This window comes from Macrobrachium nipponense, chromosome 8 (assembly GCF_015104395.2).
Source record: "Macrobrachium nipponense isolate FS-2020 chromosome 8, ASM1510439v2, whole genome shotgun sequence".
Lineage (NCBI taxonomy): Eukaryota > Metazoa > Arthropoda > Malacostraca > Decapoda > Palaemonidae > Macrobrachium > Macrobrachium nipponense.
Window position 1 is genome coordinate 112,037,070 of NC_087203.1, and position 25,530 is coordinate 112,062,599.

At 38.0% G+C, this 25,530-nt stretch overlaps 1 protein-coding gene and 1 long non-coding RNA gene across 4 annotated transcripts in view; one reads left to right on the forward strand and one right to left on the reverse strand.

The window, feature by feature from the left end:
• LOC135222960 (uncharacterized) overlaps positions 1-6,550 on the reverse strand; it is a 183,391-nt gene extending 176,841 nt beyond the window's left edge. The window contains exon 1 of the long non-coding RNA XR_010316407.1: positions 6,417-6,550. This is a non-coding gene — a long non-coding RNA (uncharacterized LOC135222960). The remainder of the gene's footprint in view (positions 1-6,416) is intronic.
• LOC135222959 (homeobox protein abdominal-A homolog) overlaps positions 1,484-25,530 on the forward strand; it is a 189,184-nt gene continuing 165,137 nt past the window's right edge. Inside the window, exons 1-2 of one of the 3 annotated variants that reach the window (XM_064261427.1) lie at positions 1,484-1,927; positions 6,812-7,277. In XM_064261427.1, coding sequence (XP_064117497.1) covers positions 6,878-7,277 — 400 coding nt within the window. In that variant the 5' untranslated portion in view covers positions 1,484-1,927; positions 6,812-6,877. Of the gene's footprint in view, positions 1,928-1,950; positions 2,259-6,602; positions 7,278-25,530 lie in introns of those variants that run through there. The other 2 variants (XM_064261426.1, XM_064261428.1) reach the window with 2 other exon arrangements.

Here is a 25,530-nt window from a genome sequence, read left to right on the forward strand (position 1 = left end):
GCCCAATTGAGGAGCGGTAAGAGTCGAATATTTCCAGAGGGGAAAATAAAATATTTCCTTCATACACTTTTCTCATGCGAACCTTTTTTTTTTTTTTTTTTTTTGCTTTACATGAGAAATGGTATGTGATTCTTCTAATTATAGTACTTTTACATGCATTGTCTCTGTTTTTCGTGGACTCAAAATCGGTTTATGTCACTACCAATAAATTCTGTAAGTATAATATGTAAATGTATTAATGTAATATATAAATATTTATATATATATATGCATGTATATACAAATATATATATATATAAATATATATATTATATATATTATATATATATATATATATATATATATATATATATATATATTATTATTATTATCATTATTGTACTTAAATAAAAAAAGAACCCGGGTCGCCTGTCAGAAGATTCAATCGATCACTACAAACACAAGGTAAAGGACAGAAGTAATTAATGAACTGATAAAGTAAATAAGCAGCGGTACCCACTAGTCTTTCGAATAGCAAGTGACGAGGAAACTCGTACAAATATTATTTCCCGAGTTAAGAATCAATTTGCCGCCCTTGCAATATCCGGAATAGATAAGCCAATCAAGGGATGATATCGATTAAAAGGTAGATGATTCAGGAATCGGGGGAGGGGGGGAGGGAAAGGGAGGGAGAGGGGGAGGGGGAGAGAAGGGTAGAGGACAGGAGATCACCTGGCGGAAGGTTGAAAAGGGATTCTCTGGTTAGTGCAAGTGCCAAAGAGGCTCTGTAAAACAAACGTTCGCTACAATCCGAACGAGGACGGGGGGGTTAATCCGCTTCTCTTTTGTTAAATTCAGACGCGGGGTAGTGTAGGGAGGTTGGGGGGGTTTTTTTTTTTTTTTTTTTTTTTTTTTTTTATTTAATTTATTTCTCCTTTACTAAATCCGAACGAAGAGGGGTTAATTACTTACCTCTCGCGGAGACCCCCAAAACAAGCAATGTGTGATGCAACTGGCGCTGCAGAAGACAATTACAAGGTCATAAGGTCTCGCGGTCCCCCTTCACCCCCTCCCCCTCCCCCTTTGCCGAAGGGGTCTCATTCCCCACCCCCCTTTTCCCCTTATCATCCTTGCTTACTTCAGGAATGGGCATGGTAAGGAAGAGAGGGGATATGGTGAGATAGGTCCTTTGGTGCAGGGAAGGGGGGTAGGGAGGGGATGGGGCTACTGGCAACGTCACTCCCTCCCTCTCTCTCTCTCTCTTTGGCTCTGGCTTGTCACTCACTTCTTCCTCTTATTCATTTTCCCCTTCCCACCCCCTCCTTCCCTCCCTCCCTCTCCAACACACGTGAAGCAGACGATGCATTGCCAGAAAATGAACTATCCACCTACGCCGTCACCAACACTGTCTATAACTCCCTCTACCCTCCCCTTCCTCCTCCTCCTCCTCCTCCTCCTCCACCACCTTCAACCTTCTCCATCATTATCGCCAACAACAACAGCAGAAGAAGAAGCAGAAGAAGAAGCAGAAGCAGCAGTAGGAGAAGAAGCAGCAGCGTCGTCAGCGTCGTCGGCGTCACCACCTTCGCTAAACATGAGCCTAGTCCCAAGTGTCGCTCCCTAAACCCAAGGCAGTGGTTGCACGCCATGGTGGTTGGTGGCGGTGGTGGTGGTGGTAGCCGCCGAGAGAGAGAGAGAGAGAGAGAGAGAGAGGCAGTGCGTGTGTGTGTGTGCAATATAGTGTGTATTTGGGGGCCAAGGCGGGTTAGTTAACAGGCAGACCTCCGATCGAGTGTGGGTCTCTGGGAGGGAACCACGACGATTCGCGGATTTGTTCAGTCAAGCTCGAGTTTAGCTCCCCTTTCAAAACAGTGCATTTACCAAGTGACTTTGTGTTCCCGGGGGCACCGCCCTCCCACCCCCCCTTCCGAGTCTCGTCTGCGTGTGAGTGAGTGTGAGTGAGTGAGTGAGTGAGTGAGAGTGGTAGTGGAGGTGGAAGTCCAAATCGCACATCATCACTGTGTGTGAAGTGGAAAAAGGAACCTTTCTATCTATCATCCGTCTGTCTTTGTTTCTATATAGCTATTTATCTCATCTTCTCTCTCTCTTTCTCTCTCCGTCTCTCTCTCTCTCTCTCTTCTTGTCCGACCGACAACAGTTCCAAACCAGTGTATCGGACCCACCACCTCCGCCGCCACTATATGAGCTCAATGGACCGCTGAAAGAACACTGAAAACAAACTGTACCCGAAACATTGTTGTCGATTCTCGATCTTTCAGGTTTGGTATAATCTAATTTTAGGGTTTTGTGTTTGATTTCGTTCATCAGTTAAGAGACTTTAAACTGCATTTAAAAATATATATATGCTCTCATCGAGAGGGACGGGATAGCGCGACGACCAAAACGCTTCGAGTTAATTCTTTCGTTAATTATTAATTATTTCACTGATTTTAAAATAGTCACTTTTAATGCCGTCACTCCAAATAATCCTTCGAATGTCGCTGGACCAGTGGCAGAAGTCGACGCAAACAAATCTACAGAATTATTTCCACAATATTCCACTTACGCTACGCTACCGCCACACATCTCCAAATGCGTTCAGAAGAGCGATTAATCCCTGTAGGAAACTTTAGGGATTTCCTTCGTCCCTGATAAGGGAAATTTAGGAATATTTCCCTCTGGATCAGCGGGAGGAGCGGAGACTTCACCCAATCCCACCACCGTCCTTCCTTACACCCCGACGAAAGTAAGACTGGTCACACGAACCCACAATAACCCTTTCAAAAAAGATGTTGTTGACCACTTTTAAAACTAAGCCTAGCCTCCAATCACTAGGCCTATAAGAACACATCCACCACCTTCTCCCCCTCCCCCCTCAACTAAAAAAAAAACTAAACCTCCAATTCGGCAAATCAGCTACGCCTCCGACCGCCGATCTCTCACACTCACACACTCTCTCTCTCTTCCTTTCTCGTCTCTCTGGCCGCCCGGTTTTACTGTCTTTAGCGGTAGATTTTTTTTGGGAGGTTTTATTTCATTTTTTTTTCTTTTGCTCTCTTTAAGGTGCTTTCCTGCGCTACCTGTAAAAGTTTCTCGTATACACTGTCCTCACTTTATTCTCTCCTCGGGAATTGAATCAAGGGTAACAAATATCACGCGGAGCATCTCTCTCCAATGCCGCGACTCATAAGCGCTCTTTACTATTCACTTACTTTCCGAGAATTAATAATAATAATAATTATATCAATCTTCGCACCGAAATATGGCAAGAGTAATAAAATTCTCAACGAAAAAAAAATAATAATAATAATTTTAAATAACAATACACCGCTGTAACTCTCCCGGAATGCCACGGAAATACGCGCGCACTGTCATTCGCGCGCAATTCTTTTCACAACAATAAAATCATCACAAGTATGACGGTATAAAATTACAACGAATTCGGAAAATCAAACAATAAAATCATCACAAGAATGACGTTATAAAATTACAACGAATTTCGAAAAAGACAGCTCAGAAAAATACTAACTTGAAAAATAAAAGGCGAAGGCAAAAAAAAAAGAAAAAGAAAAAAAATACAACGAAGAAATCCGTCAATGTTTGGTATCGAATTTGAAGAAAGTTCAGAAAATTCGGCTTGAAAATTATCTGTAAAAATAAGTACAAATATAATTCGCCATCGGCGCAATCAGTCTCACATATTTATGTAATATATAAATGAGAGCGAGAATACATTATATATATATATATATATATATATATATATCTATATATATATATATATATATATATATATATATATATAGTATAATATATATGATATATTTATATATATAATATACACGTTTGTATTTTTAGTCTTTACATCTATATAACATTTTACGTAGCGTGTTTTCTGCTCCTGGCGCGTTATTCGGTATTCATTCTGAGACCGGAATAAATAGAAAATTTTGTAGATACGTATATATATTCACACACACGCGCACGTTAATGTTTTATATATATAATAATATAATATATATATATATATATATATATATATATATATAATATATCATATATAATATATTATATATATATATATTATATTATATATATATATATATATAATATTCTCTATATATAAACATTCTACAAAATTTTATATAAAATATATCTATCTATATATATATAAATATTATATAATATATATATATATAAATACACCACCCAGATATATATATATATATACATATATATTCTTATAATATACATATATCGTTAATATATATACAATTAAATTTAATTAATTCTATATTAATTAATTAATTCGTTAATTATAATATATACATACATTTAGATTTTTATATATACATATATACATACATATAACTTATATAAATACATATACACATATATATTATATTATATATAAATGTGATTAATATATATATATATATATATATTAATATATATATTATATAATTATATTATAATATATAAATTTCGTTTGCTAGTGATCTGACAGACTCTTCACAATGGCGTGCTTTCACATACATACGATTTCTATTACGTGTCGTTGCACAGTAGATAATAATATAAACAAACCAAAAGCGAATCCAATACGCACCTTCGCTCCAGCGCAAATCGATAGATCCGTCATCCGCAGCCATTATCACGGCGAACAATTCAGATCGAATCCGCACCAATGAAACTGATTTCCTTTCACAGGCGCCGCCCGTCTAGAGGACGCCGGAATTTTCTTCCAGAAATAGAGAGTTGTTCCGTTTCTAGATTATGTCGAGAAGTAGCCCAGCGCCCACTCGAACAACCATCGTTCGCCCTGGGCCGAAAAGCCGAAGAGACGGCGGAATTCGATCGGCGGCGAGGGACGCCCGATTTCACGGCGTCGCCATTTGCTGGGCTGCAGGAGATACGAAGGGCGGGTCGTCGCCGCTCGACGCGGCGCCGATAACTCCATTTTCCCGTCGGCGGACGGGACCGCCGACATTTTCGCCGATTTGCCTCATTTTATTTACCGGCGGATGAATGAAGGTGTCGGGATGAGTTATGTCTTGAGAAAATGGACGGCCTGTATAAGCATCGTAGGATATTGGCGATGAGCGATTTCAACGGTTTTTCGTTCGCTAATTTTTAGTCATATCAGAAAAAAAAATTCTTTGATAGGTATAAATTTTTATTACGGAACAAATTTCGTTCGCTAATTTTTGTAATATCATAAAGAATTGTTTGATAAGTACGCATTTTTATTACAGCACAAATTTCGTTCGTTAATTTTGTCATATGAGAAAAAAATATTGTTTGATACGTATAAATTTTATTATAGCACAAATTAACTAATAAAAAAAATAATATCAATGCAATATCAAGGACCATGATAAAGGGCCATATTTTGGAATAAGTAAAACCACAAGTTCAAACTTACCGTTTTTTAAAAATTTCTTAAGTTATTTTCCACGAATAAAAATTTCCTTCCACAAATTAAAATTATTTACTGTCAGTAGAAATTTACAAAAATGGGACCAGCGTTAGATGTGTCATAAAAGAACATTTTCAAAATATTTCAGAAAAAAATCAATTGATCGAACGCAAGTTATTTTAGGATTTCATGGATGTTTACGTATTTTGATTACGTACACCATTGCTTTTGTCTAGAGTGGACCTAAATTTGTGGAATTTTGTAGGCACAATTTCAATAGAATTCAGGTCAGATCTCGTAGTTAAGGACTCACGGATAATTATGAAAACAACTCTTTTGTTTATGCAAGAGATGGGGATGTGAAAAAATAAAATAAATGATAAAGACAGGATTACCTCAACGGCCCAATAAAAGCGTCTCTCGCGAATATAATTACAACGTTAACGAAATCTAGAGAACTTTTTGGTGTTCCGGATTTTTCCTTCCAGTTCCGACTCGATCCGAGACTGCAGAATTTTTTGGCATATGACAAACACGTCGTAGAGGCATGTTCTCCTCTTTTCCCCCTTCTCCTTATCCTTCTTCTTCTTCTTACTCCCGCTGTCAGTCAGTCAGTTAGTCATTCAGTCATGCACACCTCTGACGGATGTTATTTTGACAGGCTGGAACACGGAGACTTACGACTTCCCAGCAGTTGACATTTGATTCATTTTTGATAGTTTATCGTCAGCACACCAGACCACTAGACCTTTGAAAATTCTTGTGGGGTAAGGAGGAAAAGACCGCAGAGGGGAGGGGGATTGGGGAGGGTCGTTGTCGACGGAGGAGGAGGAGGAGGAGGAGGGACGGAGGCGGGGATGGAGGAGGAGGAGGAGGAGGAGGAGTAGACTTCTCTCGGGGAGGAGGACGCAGGACCGACAAGCAGATGCGTGACGTGGAGCGGGAGCCTTGCAAGCTCCCGAGGCTAACATGGTTCACTTACACACCTTATAACACTAGCTACACTCGCTAAAATTACCTGCTGGGGTCCAGTGCGGGCAGCTTCGAGGAGGAGCGCTTGTAATAACACCGCCAGGAGCGTGCCTCCCATAATTTCGTTGATTCCCGAGATGTGTGTTTGTGTGACGGCAGTTGGCGTCGCACCCTCCAGCCCATATTCAAGATGGCGGCGCAGCCCGTATTGGCTGGCTTCAGCGCCTAGTTCTGCGATTGGTCCACAGATGGCGATAGTGTTTTGAGTGTAGTCGCGCTCTCCCTCCCGGCCTTATCGCGCTAATAATGAAGGTCCAACCAAGGCGAGCGCTTATTGGTTCTCCGGGCTCCCTTACCTACTGATTGGGCAGACTTGTTTACCGCTCTCGCGGTTCTCGTGCCTGGTGTCTAATTCTGAAAAGGATTCATTTGCCATCACAGGTAGTCGACGCTGGTGTGTACACAGTTGTTACTAAGTAGTTACCACTGGGGAGAATTATGTGAACAATGAGTTCAAATTATATTAATAGCATTGATAGTATTCTGCCAAAGTACCAGGAGTCGGCCGCGGCTAACCTGGTCAACTACAATTCTCAAGCCAGAAGTATGTATCCATACGTAAGTGTCACTTCACATCAGCTGTCTAGCAATGCGGCCTCCAACATGTCGCCCTTCAGCGCTATGACAGCCACCACAGATGCCGACAAGCAGTGCCGGTACTCGCAGACTGGGGCAACGGATATGTCCCAGTACGGCCTTAACCTGCAAAACTGTGCAACTACAAGCAACATGGCCCAGTACTTCCATCAGAACAACGTCACGAATCCTCTCAACTCCTGCAGTCAGCCTACGGCACCTACTCCTCATATCCCAGACATCCCTCGATATCCCTGGATGTCCATCACAGGTAAGTTCGATCGTTGCTTTCTCCACTGCTTCCCCTTCGTCACCTACCTCCTCCTGGCCCCCTCCTCCTCCTCCTCCACCTTCTAACACGTCCTATGTAGATTCGTCTGTTTTAAAAGTGCACGCCCCTCTACCTCACCACCTCCTCTGTGATTTCGCCTGGATTGTCCTTCCAGTAGGCAGTTTCATGTTGATTTCCAACGCTATGATGATCAGTCATTTCTCTCTTCCCCAACTTCTCCATCCCCTGACAACTTCCCCGCGAGAGCCTGACAGGAAAGAGAAGCTCTTGCTTGTGTGTCGTTGCCCCGCCAGGACCCTCTCGCTGAAAATGTTTGCCACAGAGGGACACGAACTTTCATGTCTTCCCCGAAAAAATAAACAAAGTATACTGAAGTCATTTCGAGTGTTGTGCTAAAAAAAAAAAATCTCGATTGCGTATCGATCAATGGTGTATAAACTGTCAGAAACTATGACGAATGAACAGTGAACATTGCTAGAAAAAAAAAAATTTAAAAGACGATGATAAGTCTTTCAAAATCAAAAGAGAAACTGAAGACGAAAAGTTCATTCAAAGCAGAAGACACGCAGGATTTGTCGTGCGGTGCCAAAATCTGTAGTAGTGCATGTGTCGATGTCGTGCATATATATATTATAGTAGTGAGTGTTGTCATTGCACGATGTGATAGAGTTCATTTACAGAAACTGCAGTGTTATTGATGTTTATGTTGCACGATCCCTATATTACGTAGAAGGCATTACATTTTCCCCTCCCCATTACTACGCTTTGCTATCTCTTTCTCTCTCTTTCTCTTTATCTCAGTGTCCTTCCTTCCTCATGTCTGTGTACTAATTCTCCGTCCAGCAGGCACCACGATGACCTATCGTCTCACACGTGTGTGTGTGTATGTGTGTGTGCCAGCGATTAACTACAGTATAAGAGTCTTGTGGGGCGTGATTGAGCTCTTCTTTAACAAGCATGATATTGTGTCCTGTCTGAAATTCTTTTATGTGAAAGCATGTTTCTCTTACTGTAAAAAGTGATGGGCGAGCGAATGGAGCTTTTGAGATCAGGTGAAGTCTCATTCGTATTCAAGATTCAATACCCTGTTTTAAAACATCAGCAGGAGGGCTATTTTCATTAAGCGTGTCATTTCTTTAGGAGAAGAAGAAGAAGAAAAAACATTGTCTCTAGTGCTTCAGTGGCTGTTCTCTAAACCGTTTATGAAGTGTCGAATGGACCTTCGATCGACCATAAACCACAGGGGTTGGCGGCCTGTGTGTCAAACGAGAAAGAGAGAGAGAGAGGAGAGAAGAAAAAGGTGTACTTGACCCCTTGTAAAATCTTTACCTGCCCCGAAAAGTGTATATGAATGGGCTATAATCTATTTCAGACTGTCAATATGTATAGCATCATTTAAATACCAGTAAATATAACCGCCCTCGAAGTGATGTAAACATAGCATGGGTGTCTTAACATGCCGAGACATCGAAGTGAGAGCATTGACGAACAAGTTCGCGAGTCGAGAAAGTGAAAAATCTGTCTAAACTACCTAATTTGAGCCTTTCAATCGCTAAAATCCTGACAGATCTCCTGGTGAGGAATTGCGCCAGATCGAGAAGAGTCTCTTCGATCATCTCCCAGTGAAAAGGGAGGAGAAAATGTGTTGTAGGATAAATTGCAGTGACGTTTATTGCCGAGAGCAGGATAACAGGCGTACCATGCTCGGAGGTCACCACTCATCTGACCGCAGTAACGCGTGCTAACAGTCTGCTGCAGCTGCTGCCATCTAGTGGCGCTCGGGAGAACCTTCGATCGTTCAATAAACGCGATGCAATCTGCAACGGATACGAAACGGTCTGGAACTTGGCGGGCGCGTCGTTCTGGAAGAGGAGGGGTGGGGGTGGGGAGGAGGAGGAGGAGGAGGCCGGCGTTAGTAGTGCTTTAAACATTTTGTTAAAACTTTGCTTTTGGACTCACCTGGAGCATTATTGACTTCTTCACATCTGCGCGATAGACAGTGCAAAGGATAGTAGATGAGAATATACACGGGCATACGACGGATACATACGAGGCACAAAAGAAAACTTGATCTACAACTTTGAAAAAAAAAAACTCGCCTTTCTTTCGTTGTTCTTTGGCGTTTTTTAGCAGACAATATAGAAAAATATATTTCAATAAACTTTTTCATTTTGAAACTACAAGAACGCACATTGCCAATGACGTGTTATACTGATTAAATGCTATAGAAGGATCCGTAAGGTACAGTGATAAGAAGCTGACGATAACTACAAACAAAGTCGCCTCTCTCTCTCTCTCTCTCTCTCTCTCTCTCGTCCTCTCCTCTCTCGACATCGGTAATAATACCGATAACAGTCATAGATGTCTTTGTTAAGAATCATGGAGCGTTTGGTAAGCATTTTTCATAACAAAAACAAACCATCAATGAAAATAAATTGGTAGTCAATATAAAGAACTCTGGAATGAATGAATGGAAGAGTGAATGAATAAATGAATAATAAAGGAAGAACATGCATAAAAACAATTCACATCGGAAAAAAATAAGACAATTCACGCCTGAACATAAAATAAGAAAATTCACGACTCCGATTATCGGTTTCCATTCATATAAGCGAGATTGACTTCTACCTCGTAGTACTTATAAATTAAATAAATAAAACGGGTGTATATTACCGATAATGGAAGGACCGTATTTATAGCTTTAGAATCTCACGGGGGCAAAAAGCAATACCAGACATTACAATGATAAAACGCGAACAACCACTATTATCAGGGACTGAAAGCAAATGACACAGACCACCTTCCACCAGTCTCATTTCTCTCTCTCGCTCTCACTCTCTCTCCTTTTTTTGGGGTTATATCTTCTTATAATGCCCTACGTTGCCACTGATAATTTAAGCGTAATAACAACAATCTCGGAATTATTGGTCGACCAAAGAAAGAGGAAAAATATATGTGAGGAGAGACCTTCATGAACACACTATACTGGTTATCTCTCGTCGAAGGTATAACGTCTTACTCAAGCCGCCCGAAAGTATATTAATTATTATTCGCGCATCGGTTTCCCGTTCAAAGAGTGACGTCATTCTCAGCGTTTTCATTATCTTATTATTTTTCTTAAGGAATCATTACTAGTGATGCTATTGTTACTGTTTTCATACTGTTGCTTTCATTAGTATTGTAAAATAGTACTTATCAGCAATAGCTACGTTGCTAATATTCAGCATCACACACCGAGATATTTTAATGCCAGTTTAAACTCTACTTAGACTTTAAAGATATTTGTATTGAATATTTATTACCGTGAGGTCTATGTATATATATATATATATAATATATATATATAGTATATATATATATATATATATATATATATATTATAACATATATACTATATATATTATATATGTATATATACGTATATATATATATATATATTGTGTGTATGTAGATGCATACTATATATGTGTGTGTGTGTGTGTATGCAAACATGCGTACACAACCTAAGAACAGTATGAATACGTTGTTAGATGTGTGTTGTGTAAGTGTTGGAAAGTGAAATTAAAAATGCACACTTTTACTAATTAATTTCCTGGAAGCAGCTTACCATTATTATTATTATTATTATTATTATTATTATTATTATTATTATTATTATTATTATTATTATTATTATTATTTACCCGACGAAAATAGACGATCTTAAGAAAAAAAGAACCTACCTCAATTATTCTCTCTTCCATGCTGACCTTGGTGTTCTTACTTGACTCACTGTTGATCACTTAGACCCCGTTTGTTTTAGCTAATGGAGATCATAATGCATATTACAAGAGGCGATGCCTTGCCTTAAACGTCTTACCCCCCCCTACCCCCAACCCCCCCCCCCCCCCCCACACTTTCCCCCCAACACACACACACACAAACATAGCACTCCTTCCCTACTCGTTGTTTTTGTTGTAATCTTACATTTTGATTTTATTTATTTTTTGTGTGTCAAGTAATAATAATATAATTTCTTGTATATTTGTTTAATTCTGGGTATGACGTAATGCTTATATGATTATTGTTGTTTAAAAATAAAATAGTAACAGAATCTTTCGCGTAACGAAGTATTTAAACATCAGGCTGAAAATATTGAATAAAGGCTGTTATCTCAAATTTCATAATAAGTACATTCATATTCTTGCATTTACTATATACGGCTTGCACGCAGACGCGTGTATACACACGTGAGTATGTATATATACACACACACACACACACACACACACACACACACACACATATATATATATATATATATATATATATATATATATATATATATATATATTGTGTGTGAAAGAAATCTTCCTTTTCAAATGTAAACACTTGATAACAAATGGACGAAAAACAGGAGAGCCTATTTCACAATCTAACTTCTGTCATTAAAATTTCAATAAAGACTTACCTCTGCATTAAAAAAAATAAAGACTCGCGCCTAGGCCCTCAAACAGTTAGTTAGGAATACGACCAGGAAGCAAGCCTCCATTCGAAGCAGAAGCAGTTAAAATTCGTAATTTGAAAAAAAAAAACTTTATCAAGACTTTTTATCTTGAACCCCAACTTCCCAACAAGTACGAGATGGTTTTTCTTTCTTAAAAGATCAAAATTACCTTTGAAAGCAGCATCAAAATGCTGTCCACACTTATAACACAGTTATCTGCATTCACTTAAATGTTTAAGCCTTTGTTGCATTTCTAGGTATTTTAATCATTTTTCCCTCCATATCATTACTTCTTCTCATGAAATTAAGGAGCACGTTTAGCTGCCAATTCATTAAATTGAATGATGTTAAATGGATGAAAACAAAGTCAAAAGATGGTATGAATGCAAGGAATGCATTCTTACAAAAAGTTGAAAAGAAAATAAAAAAATGATATTCAAATGAATATAAAATAATATGGATAGGGGAATATATAGAAGTTATTCCACAGAAAAAAACATAATAAAGCAATGTATAATAACGAGATTAGTTAGCTTTACGTTTTTCATTAATATTCACGTGTTTATGAATGATCAGGAAATATCTGTTGAGTGTCATACATAAGGGCTATTCACAATCAAGAAGCCAAGACATTTTTAGTCTTAAAGAAGTCATTCTATGACGCAGCTGCGATTGTTAAATTGAGCAAAGGGTCCCTGAAAGACATATGGAGGTGAGACCAAGGTCCCAGTGGCAGGAAACATTATCATCTGCTTTTGGTCAGTGGGGAGGAAGACCAGGAGATATAGTGGGGAAGGAAATTCATAACCTCATGAATCAGTATAATGTGTCCTTACATGATGCTGTGGGAATTATTGAATTAATGATCACACACTTGTTATTTTTACTATTCGATTTTTTCATTAAATTTTTTTTCTTCTTTATATATTTTCACTTACTCGAACCTTCTCTCTGTTAATCCCAATTATTATTATACGAATGTTTTAAATAATTAATCGATTTTTTATTTCTTGAAATTACTGATTCAATTATTACACTTACTGTCATTTATATTCGATTTTTTCTGTTTACATTTTCATTTCCTCGAACCTTCTCCCTGTTAATCCCAATTATTATTATTCGAATTTTTTAAATAGAATAATTAATTGATTTTTTGTCCATCATTCGAAATTTTTCACTAACACCCCATACTTCCACGTACTCGAACTTATCCTATATGTCCCAGTAACTATTATTTTAAATAGAAAATTAACCAGGAAATATTAAATGCTGCTTGAACTTCCATTGATCTTAAAGGAATTAAAGTCTTCATGACGTGCATTACATAGAAAAGCTTAGCTATATATATAGGTTGAGTGTATCTGAGGGAAACTAGGAATATTGGCTCCCAACCTAATTCGCTTCAAGTGCATGGATGGCATGTTTAGTGTTTTCTTCTTTTGTGTTTTTATAAGTAGATCCTCGACATTGTTTTCATTGTGACGTCCATCCATCAGATATAAAGTAGGTTCCCTTAGGTCTTTATTAAACAAAGGTAACGCGTTTCAAGTTTAAAAATTACACAATGTAATTCTGCATGAATGTTTACCAAAATAGATATAGGTTTTGACGTGGTGTGATTACCAAGGTATGCCATTAATACAATGTATTTCTATACTGATGTAAAGTCAACGTATTCGTCCAAAGAAAAAGAGACCAACACGTAATGTAGTTAAACATTCAGACAAGATATTAAAGTAGATAATTAATCTACCATGCATATCTTTCTACCTTTTGATAACTGATTTCTATACTGATGCAAAATCAACGCATTCGTCCAAAGAAAGAGACCAATACGTGATGTAATTAAACATTCAAACAAGATATTAACGTAGATAATTAATTTACCAAGTATATCCTTCTACCTTTTGGTAACTGAACCGTGACCTAGGCTTATTAAATAAATATTACGAACATCAACAAAAACCGGTTACCGTGAATGTATAGGACTGGAAAATGAACCGAAGCACAAAAAGATAAATAAATAAGAAGGCGTGCATGCACAAGCAAGCAGAAGAAGGAAGCTCCCTCTCATAACGTTTGACAGCAGGAAAATATGACCCTACAACTCACGTTTTTTTATATATATAGAATTGGCAGCCTAAGTCTAACAGCTAACACGCAAGAGAGAGAGAGAGAGAGAGAGAGAGAGAATGATTCACAGGGGTGGGATCTGGGCCATAAATTGGTGAAGGGTTTCCTTCCTCTCATTTCCACAAGAGGAAGGAGTAAAATAGTAGAAAATAATAAGGAAATACAAAAAAATAAGAAACAAATGTAAGGAATTGGCAAACGCGAGAAAGAGGGTGAAAGGGATAACCTGATGATGTGTCATCGACCCTTTGCGAGAGAGAGAGATAGAGAGAGAGAGAGAGAGAAATCGAATATATACATATCTTATAAAGGCAATAGCTCATTTGCACTTCACGACGACACCTTACACTTCATCATAAACAAAGAAGACGAGAGAGAGAGAGAATAAAAAAAACCACCACCTTTGGACAGAACAACCTCCTTCCTCCATGAGCTCATCAAGTGAGAGCACTTTTGTCGCTTCCATCCTCGTTAGAAGACGTTGCAAAGAGTCCTTCACATCCCAAGGCAATCAGCGACATCCTAACACATCAACATCCTTCACTGACTCGGTGGGAAGCGATTCTTTACCCTCGCCTCTTTGGTCGCTTGTCCCACAAGCTCTTGATTAAAAAAAAGTGTCATTGGGATAACACACTTTTTATAAAATAGTGTCAGCGGGATAACACACTCAATATTAGTGTCAGTGGATAACACTCTTTTTATAAAAGTGTCATTGGGATAACATTTGATACACAAAAGTGTCAATGTGATAAAACTTTATATAAAAAAGTGTCAGTGGAATAACACTTAATATATAAAAGTGCCAATGGGAAAACACTTAATAAAAAAAAGTGTTAGTGAGATAATACACTTTTGATATATAAAAAAAAAGTGTCAGAGGGAAAACAGAAGTTAGGTTGCGCCTCTGCTGACCTTGACATTGATTTAAGTTACCTAGTGGTTAGTCGACGGTGGTGGGTCGCAGCCAGTTCCATAATCCACAACAACAGAGACATGCATAAAAATGAAGTAATATAAGGAACTTTTAAAAGACTCCAGCTCTAAGTCGTACATATAATACAAGTGTATGTGTGTAAGATATACATGGATAAGGGTATTTCTTATTCCTTAACTAAAAACCAAAAGACGTAACATAAAAGTAAGGCATATAAGAAACTTATAAAAGTCTCCCTCCCACTATGAGGATGGAATTCTATATATATATAAATCAAATGGCTTGTATTTGGACATAATCATTTTCCTTAAAGATAAACATTCTGGATAAACATTCATGAATATTAAGATACCAATGTATTTATCTCTCACATCTACCCACACGCTCTTATAGATGTGTGAATATATACACATGACTGGAATATACTTTGTATGAGATCTATCAACACTTGACTATTTTAAATGTATGCATATATATATATATATATATATATATATATATATATATATATATATATATATATATATATATATATATTTATACGCAAATTAGTTTATTTAGAGTTATACCACAGGAACTCATTAACAAGACAGGGGAAGACTCTCTCTCTCTCTCTCTCTCTCTCTCTCTCTCTCTCTCTCTCTCTCTCTCTCTCTCGTCTTCTCTCTCTCTCTCTCTCCTCGATGGAATCTTCAGCCTAGACCTTGGGGGGTACATCTTACCCTGAAGAATGTTTGTAATATTTAACAGCAAAAAGCCATTCTTTAACCTTGAGACAAGACTAAATAATACAGAAAAAAATAAGATAATATTTTAAGGCTCCACACCTGTCTTCGGAGCTCATTTTTAAAGGTCCTCGAGATAAAATATAAAAAGAAATCATGCACTTATCTCTACAGACATCTGAATCTATAAAATTAATCGGGGGGGAAATCCATCATATGTTAAACAGGGCGAGATTGAACTCCCATTTCTTCTGGAAATGAATCAATGGTCCGTCTTCTTTCCTCTAAATCACCTGTCGCTCCAGACCTTTATTCTCACGACCCTCTGGAAGAGACGTCATAAACTCTGGAATAAACAAAAGAGAAATAAAGAACAATTAATAATAAATCAATAATTTCTAAAACTAAGACATTTCCACAAACTGACCAATAACATTACCTGTTTTGCGAAGAAGTCTCAAAATAAGATTTCCTAAGAAATAAAAAAAATAAATAAATCTTTCCATTCACGTCCATTGATCATCTCTGTCTCTCTGATCATCGCCGTGAGAGCTTCTGGATAGAGTGAATTTCCCTCCCCCCAAACGACCCAATATATCTATTCGGGCATTTCTGAGCATTGAGTGTCAAGGGTCGTTATTGGTCCTTACCAGCCACTTACCGATTGACAATAAAAACGTTATTTGGGTCGTAAAATTTCATGGTGCAAGATGAGAGAAAGAGAGAGAGCGAGCGAGCAAGGAAGGGGTAGGCAGGGTTAACGGGGCATGGAAAAGAGAGAGAGAGAGAGAGGTAGGCAGGCCAACGCGGCATGGATGAGAGCGAGAGGGAAATAGAAAGAGAGAGAGGAAAGGGTATAGGCAGACTAACAGGGCATGGACGAGAGAGAGAGAGGAAGGGGTAGGCCGGGCTAACGGGGCATGGATGAAAACAGAGAGAGAGAGAAATACATCTCTCTCTTCTTTCTGTAGTACCCAGCGAACTCCTTCATCGCCCCCCCCCCCCCCCCCCCCTCCACATTTCTCTTCTGTCCCATCGACGGACGACAGCCTGCGTTCGTTTACACAAGCTTATAATTTAGACAGATGGAAACGGCCACACTAATCTCCGAACGACCGGTTGGCAGTAAGAAAGAGATGGCAGGAGAGGAGGATGCCACGTGCCATCGGCCCTAAACTCGGGGAAATATGCTAAAAACTCTCTACTGAAGTATCTTGGGTATCTGCTCAGTTAATGTCGACCTGGCAAAGTATTTTACTACCCAGGTGATAAATCTTCACTCGCTCGTTGTTCCTGCTGAGGAGGCTCCTCCTCCTCCTCTCCTCTTCCTCCTCCCTTTATCTCACCTTTTCCTTTGATTCTTTCCTTTTTAGCATGTGCCATATTTTGAATCTCTCTCTCTCTCTCTCTCTCTCTCTCTCTCTCTCTCTCTCATACGCAATTCTTTTCACCATGAACTCTTTCCTCACTTTGTTTGTTTCACTAGAATTCTGTGCAGGGCATTGCCACTCTTCTCTCTCTCTCTCTCTCTCTCTCTCTCTCTCTCTCTCTCTCTCTCTCTCTCTCGTATATAATTCTTTTCACCATGAAGAATAACTCCTCCTTTGTTTTACATCTAACTTCGAATTCTGAGTAGAGTATTGCATCCTCTCTCTCTCTCTCTCTCTCTCTCTCTCTCTCTCGTTCTTGCATAAATTATTTTCACAATGAAAAATCACCCTCTATTGTGCATTTCACTTCGGAATCTATGATAGGTATTGAAATCTCTCTCTCTCTCTCTCTCTCTCTCTCTCTCTTTACTCTCTCTCTCTACTCTGTATTTCACTTCCAATTCTGCTCATGGTACTGAATTCCAATTCTGCTCATGGTACTGAAAGGCAACTGCGGCGCACAGACCTTAAAACGTATCCTAATTCCGTCACTTTCAGCGATAAATCAGCTGATATCAGTAATCAACGATGTTTCCTCTCCTTTTGATCACTTCACAGCACAGTTGTCACCAGACCGAGCTATCAATTCTCTCTTCTCTCTCTCTCTCTCTCTCTCTCTCTCTCTCTCTCTCTCATTCATTAGAGTTTTACAGATGAGGGTCTATTTTCTCTGGTGAATGGTGGAAGAAAGATATTGCGTCTTTGAGGTATTTTGCAAGATATCTGGACAAGGGCAAAATAAGTACCCGAGATTCTCCTGTGATGTCTTGTTTCCTTAACGAATATCTGATTCATCGACCGAGATATATTCAAGTTTATGGCCTTTCAAGATGTGCACGAGAGAAAAATGTTTCTGAAGTGCAGCATCTCGACAAATTGCAAAAATCTGTAATCAAATGATTGAAACAAACCTAAATATTCATTGTAAATGTATGTAGTTGGGTATAGATTCCACAATGTTTACATATCTGTGTATATGCATTCTTATGTTGGAATTCTCTGTTTTCCAGTTAATGCTGGAGGAGAACATAAGCATATGCAGTATCTGGAAAAATTGAAATAAAATGCTTTAACAAATCTAAATGTCCATTGTAAATGTATATGGTTGATTATTGTTTATACAATCACATACAATACACCTAAACATTCACTAAATGTATATTGTCGGGTATCGTCCATATAAATAAATGTATATGGCTGTTTATTGTTTATACAATCAGATACAATAAACATAAATATTCACTGTAAATGTATATGGCCGGGTATCGTTCATATAAATGTATACGGTTGTTTATTGTTTATACAATCAGGTACAATAAACATAAATATTCACTGTAAATGTATATGGTCGGGTATCGTTCATATAAATGTATACGGTTGTTTATTGTTTATACAATCAGATACAATAAACATAAATATTCACTGTAAATGTATATGGTCGGGTATCGTCCATATAAATAAATGTATATGGCTGTTTATTGTTTACACAATCAGATACAATAAACTTAAATATTCACTGTAAATGTATATGGCCGGGTATCGTTCATATAAATGTATACGGTTGTTTATTGTTTATATAATCAGATACAATAAACATAAATATTCACTGTAAATGTATATGGCCGGGTACCGTTCACAAAATGCTTAAACATCCGTGTATGTGCCTTCTCACGTTGGGAGTCTTTGTACCTGCGTGTACCGCGCTTGAGTCGAAAAAGGCTGCCCCCCCCCCCGCCCTCCTCCCCGCCCCCCCTCTGGCTAGTAGAGGGTACCGTAGAGGCTCAGACAACCTGGTCTCAGTCCAATTTCCCCCTGACACCTCGCGAATGATGGCCGTAGTACGTGCGATGCCTTCCTAAGACGAGCACAGGGCATCTTTGCATGCTGCCAACACCCGCGTTAAGACTATGCCACCACCCTAGAACTCAATTACTTGTGTATGTGCACAGGGCGGGGAGCCATCGTGGACAGACTTAGACTTTGCTTATTTATATATATATAGCGCAGGTCGTTCTTGCTCTCCGTAATTTCGTGAGCGGTGTTTCTCGAGGCTTTTTGTTTGCCGTCTCCTGCTTTCGAATATTGTCGAGGCCAATTCGTTACGATTGTTGGCTTCTGCTGTGAATGTTAATTGTACTTCCACCTTTTCTTTCTTTTATCAAAGGGTAGCTGGAAAAACTGATTTAATTTTTTTTTTATATTGGGACTGATTAATAAACATATTTAAATAGGAACCAGGTTAAGTCTTTGACGTTCTAAGCAGCGTACATTATCTTAAGCCTTTAGAATCACACAGCCCTTTTTTTTTTTTTTTTTTTTTTTTTACCAATCGTCAGTATTAATAATGAACCTTCACTTCAATCATCAAAATCAATAATAATCAACCTTCTTTTAAATCCTCTCTATAAATATTTCCGTATGGTAAGATCTCCTATCCTACATATAATAAATATTTCGTCATCCTTTCTCAGGAGCCTTAGGGAATCTCATGCTATCACTCTGTATACCTCTGTGACATTTAACAGTCTTCTGGTACAAGGCCCTGTTAACCACAATCCTTAAGTCTTCAAGTTTCTAACCATACTTATCTATTTCTGTTGTAGTAGACGATTTTATGTATACTGCCATTTCCCTAAATTAAAAGATCTTCAGGAATCTTCTATACCTCCCTTGGTCTCGTATTCTTTTGATCAGTGAATTCCCTCGAATATCCTCCAACCGAAATCATTCATACGCTGATGATAATCTTCACAAATGATCTTCCTGCCTTTCTTTGCTGTAATCATGCCTACAGGTGTTACCGCTGTAATTCAACGAGCTAAACAGGGCAGGCAATGCAATGTTATTGAGCAACTGTAATTCAGATTCGAGAGAAAGGAATGCTATTATTATTATTATTATTATTATTATTATTATTATTATTATTATTATTATTATTATTATTATTATTACGTATCTCAAATTATAACATGAATTATACTAATATATGCAAAAGATAAAATATATGTTCTATCTTCTGCATATATCGATACAATTCATTTATATAATTGTGGTTTTTATTACATAACTGTTTATCAGTATATAGTAAAAAACAAAAAACAAAATTTCTATCACAGTCCTCCAATTCGACTGGGTGGTATTTATAGTGTGGGGTTCCGGGTTGCATCCTGCCTCCTTAGAAGTCCATCACTTTTCATTATTATTATTATTATTATTATTATTATTATTATTATTATTATTATTATTATTATTCAGAGGCTGAGCTCTGTTCACTTGGAAAAGGCTTACAGGGACTATTGATTTGAAACTCAAGAATGCAACAGCGACAATGCTCTTCAGAAAATATCTTGCAAAGCAGTTAACCCAATAATATTTCATTAAGATTCCCCAAAAAAGTTACAGACAGGAAATCCATTAAAACACAGTTCTAGTAAATGTCATTAAGTTCGGTTCATTACGATGAAAAATATGACCCAAAATCTCTTGACTTTTCCAATTAAATTAAGCATTATGAAGTCTTGGTGACGAAAAGCTTTTACTGTCAAGTCCCACGTAACCATTTATCATGAATTACTCGGCGCTATTAATAAGCCACTAATTGGTTTTAACACAATACAGAGTTTTCTTTTATCTCAGTTACATAAAGTTAATGTGGCTTATGAAGACTATAAACAAACATTATTAACACCGAAAGAACTGATTCACATACTACAGTGTTGTCTTTTATCACACTTACGCAAAGTTTACATCGCTCATGGCGAATATTAAAATCCATTCTTAACTACGGAAGAACTGATTCAAACTTTTCAATCCTGGCCTCCAAGAAACCGTAATGTGAAGCTGGACTAATATTTTCACCGTTTCTTCATTCTCATCATCGTCCTCCCTTTGTCGGCAAATCATCAGGACACAGGATTAGGTTTAATCAGTCGAATGCAAACAGACAATCCCCTGTGCTACCCAATACTTCACAGGACGCGACAGTTTTGCCTGCGAAGCTAATTTTAACGGAGTCCCTTCCAGGATGACTCTACTGGATCACAAAAGCAATCTCTTTGGCTGGCGTTCAGGGAATGAAATATATTAATTCTCTCTCTCTCTCTCTCTCTCTCTCTCTCTCTCTCCTCTCCTCCTCCTCCCCTCCTCCTCCCTCCTCCTCCTCCTACCTCCTCCTCACCTCTTCTTAACTATGTTATACTGCTCGATCAGGCTTAATTCGTTCGGGTTTATAGTACATTAATTTCAACAAACTAAAATGTAAATAATTAGCTCAAATATATTCCTTGTGTTTCAAAATAAATAATATATATATATAGATTATATACTATTATATATATATATATATTATAATATATATTCCCTTATTTATCTTATATTATATATTAGGTATATATATATATATATATATATATATATATATATATATATTTATAATATATATATATAATATAATATATATTACACTTATTTATCGTTATATATATATATATATATATATATATATATATATATATATATAAAAGCTGTGTGTATGAATGTGTATAGGTATGTGTGTGGATTGTGGGTATTTACCAAGGTTCTAATAGACACACTAAATACTAGGACCTATTTTTCAACTGTGCTGTAAAAGATCCAGAGAGAATGGTGGTCAAGAAGAGTATAGCTTCTTATTCTGTCACTCAATCCAGCTGAACAACCAACTTCCCAAAAATTCAAAATGCCTTTCAATTTATATAAAACGGACAAGTCCACGACCACCGCTAATTCCTTCCAGGTCTAAGCCAAGACAGGACTGCTTCCTTTTACCCGTCTCGGTGGCCACCTCGTAAAAAAAAAAAAAAAAAAGAAAAAAAAAAAGAGAGGGCCTGTCAGACAGGTTCATGATTTAGGTCGCTATCAATGAGCACTTCGGGAGGGAATATGTTGGGGATAATGGCGAATAATTGCATGACATTTGCATTTCCGAATAAGTAGCCCCGAGATCTGATATTCATGAGTGTGCTTTTCGAACTCTGAACAAGGCGAATGTTTATAATTCTTATACACAAGTAAATCCTGGAACTTCGGAAAACAAGCTCAGACCATGAGTCAGGGAATTTGGAAGATTTTGCATCAATCTAGAATGTTTCATTCATGAAGACTTCTTAGCTACATGAATTACTGTTTGTTTATAATCAGGTGATTTTCTCTCTCTCTCTCTCTCTCTCTCTCTCTCTCTCTCTTAAAATCAAAGCATCATTACCTGACATAAAATTCGAGCGCTTCTAAGGTCTTACATATATATATATATATATATATATATATATATATATATATATATATATATAGTATATATATAGTATATAAAAACATCCTATATATATATATATATATACATATATATATATATATATAGTATATAAAATACATATACCATATATACTATATATATAGATATATATATATATATATATATATATATATATATATAATATAGATAGGATAGATAGAAGTGTAATGTCTAAAAGATGCAAATCACTTTACGAATCTCGTTACCTTCTGGTCACGGAATTCGTAAGCCGCGGCTGCCCATTAACAAATTAGCAGGGAATAATTATATTCCTACGTTTACGACGTTATTATAGAGCTACCAGCTGTTTCCACCCGAGTGGCAAAATTTCTCTGAACTGCATCCTTCCTAGTCTGTTCAGTGCAAGCAAAGACGTGGAGGAGTGGGTCCTTGGATCCTTCTCCCCTCCCCTCCCCTTCCTTCCCCTGCCCCCAGCCCCTTCCCCAATTCCATTGCTTCCTTCTATCTTCACAAGCTACTCGTTTGGTTTACAGGAGGTCGAGGAGGAGGAGAAGGGGGGGGGGGGGTGGGAGGGAGGTGGTTAAGAAGACGACATAGGCGGTAAACCACCGTTATACCTCCTGCAGCAAGCAAACACCAATTACTTGCAAATGAACTTGCTAGCACCCCGAAACGCATACTCATTTCGACAATGCGACTATGATGGGCCTTCGACTTACCCTCTTCCCCCCTTCCCCCATCCCCTACCCCACCACCACCAACCTTCATTACTTTTCCACACGTGAGAATGTGTAGTAGTTTTCCAAAGCGCCTTCCTCACAAACCATCACCAAACTCGTTCACCTCTCTCTCTCTCTCTCTCTCTCTCTCTCTCTCTCTCTCTCAGGATCTCTGGTATTTAAAAGCGATGGTGGTTCTCTCCTTCGTGAGGATCTCCTTCTAAAGGAGGACCTCTGAGGGAGAGGGGTAGTGAGAAGGGGGGGCGGGGAAGCCCTTAAACTTAAAACGGACAAATTCAGTCGCACAGTCATTGAGAAAATGCCAATGGAGGAGACTGCTGGAGTGCTGGATTCGAAATCCAGGTATCAGGTCATTTAATGGGCGCTTCGCCCGCCCATTATGGGGTCCATTGATTCTTCTTACACTCCCACCAGCAACAGGGGGGGGAACGATAGGTGTGTGTGTGTGTATATATATAGTATACACCATTCGCTCCCACCCATCGCTCACCCCCCCCCCCCTCCTCCCAAAGACCTGCAGCAGGTTCCCCCAATAAAATGGTGCGCAGGGCGTTTGACACAGGTCAAGCGAAGCTGATAGCTGCATAAATGTCTTCACTCCTGAACGCTGAAGAATTCTGGACGTGTACTTTCCTTTTATAATCGGTCCTAGACTAGAGAAAGAAAAAAAAAAAAAGTGTTCTTTACCTTGAAGGTGACAGATGGCACATGTTTACGTTCCCGATCCATTTGCATTCGCCCATGCAGGAAGATTATTATGGCAATGCTAAATTTCACTTCTGTAGCACATCGCCGAGCATCTGCTGTTGCTGGCCTCGAAGACGAAAATAGCCAGGGAAGCTAAAAGCGGAGTCGAACTGGGGAGCAGATGTGCGGATCGAATCAGAATTGTTCTCATACGGCGCCTACGGGAACAAACCCGGCTGACCTATTAAAAACATTCACTTGTCACAAGGCTGATGATGGACTCTTTCCTTCTTTCTTCTCTTTGATGTCCATCGACGACGACGGATCCTTTCAGATATGCTCCCTGTTGCATTTTCCGTTCATCTCGGGCAATCAGGCATCTTAACGAGGCATCTTTTATATTATAAATTGTCTTGATTCCGAAATATTTTACTTTTATTTTTATTTTTTTCCACCGAGGCCTTTACCAAATTCTCCTATTAAGTGTTACTCAGAAGGGTTTCTAGACTGATATCAATAGAACTGAAATAAGAGTAGCCTATACCTGACGTTCGATCTTACCTTCACACAGTAATTTGCTCTCTTTAATAGTATTCAGATACGACCTGGATTCAAGATTTCGGTAAATTAAGACGCAACGTCGTACGAAATAGCACCGGGTGATGAAGCCCAATTTAAAAACTTTGTACTCACTGTACATAAACGAGCAATAGCACGCAATCACGCTTCCTGCTACTACTAAAGTCTTATTATACATGTTTAATCAGGAGGAATGATATATCGAAGCTTCGTTTTCGAACCTTTCCTTTGCGGTCGAAAACAAAATGTTATCTCAGGCGATAAGAATTTGAGGCTGTTTAAAAAAAAAATCGTTAGCGATACATTTCGTGATCGATACTGTGGAAAAGACCTTTTTAAAGATATCTGTTGTTGCTCATGTGAAGTTTCTCTTGGAGAGATAGAACATTATGGTAGAGGGAAGACTATTAAGATAACTTAACCGAATATAAGCGGAATATAAAAATGACATAGCCGAACATATGCGAATAAAGAGAAACTATGAGATAGCAGCAGATACTGCAGAAACAAGTTAGAATGCATTTAACACCCATACAATACTTATTATCAAGACCCAACAAGTCATAGCAAAACAGGAAACTAATTAAAAGTATGATAAACGAACACAACAAAACCAGATGAGCTCCCCTAGACATAACTTTTAATCAAACCTCTCAGAAATGAGTTTATGATTCAGTTGATCACGGACGAAAGACAGAAAGCATTAAAAGTCGGTTAATCTGACAAGAATGAGACAAGGACTTGATTGACCATCCCGGGCCGCAAGCAGAAGGAACTAACTGCCTGCCTTCGACTCTGCTTGCAAGAGAAAGTTCTTGTCAGCGGACGCATGCGCAGACAGGTACTCACTCACACATTCATATTATAAGATCATAATATTCATAATGCTTCTTAACAATAGGAATTGCGCTAAATAAGGTTATTTGTAAGACAATTTTTTTAAATACTGCATTGTTATTCAGCGACTTGTCAAAGCCACTAAATGAAGAAAAAAAAACTGGACATGAAAAAATCGGTTATAACTAGTTTCTCACAATAAGCAATTTATTTATTTATTTATTCATCTATTTATTTATTTATTTATTTATTTGTTTATTTATTTATTTTTAATCAGTACAGAGCGTCAGTGTTGCCATACGGATGTTTATAATACTGATGCCTATTAAAAAAAAAAAAGAAGAGGAGGAGAAAGCAATTCGACGAAGACCACCGAAATTTATCTTTA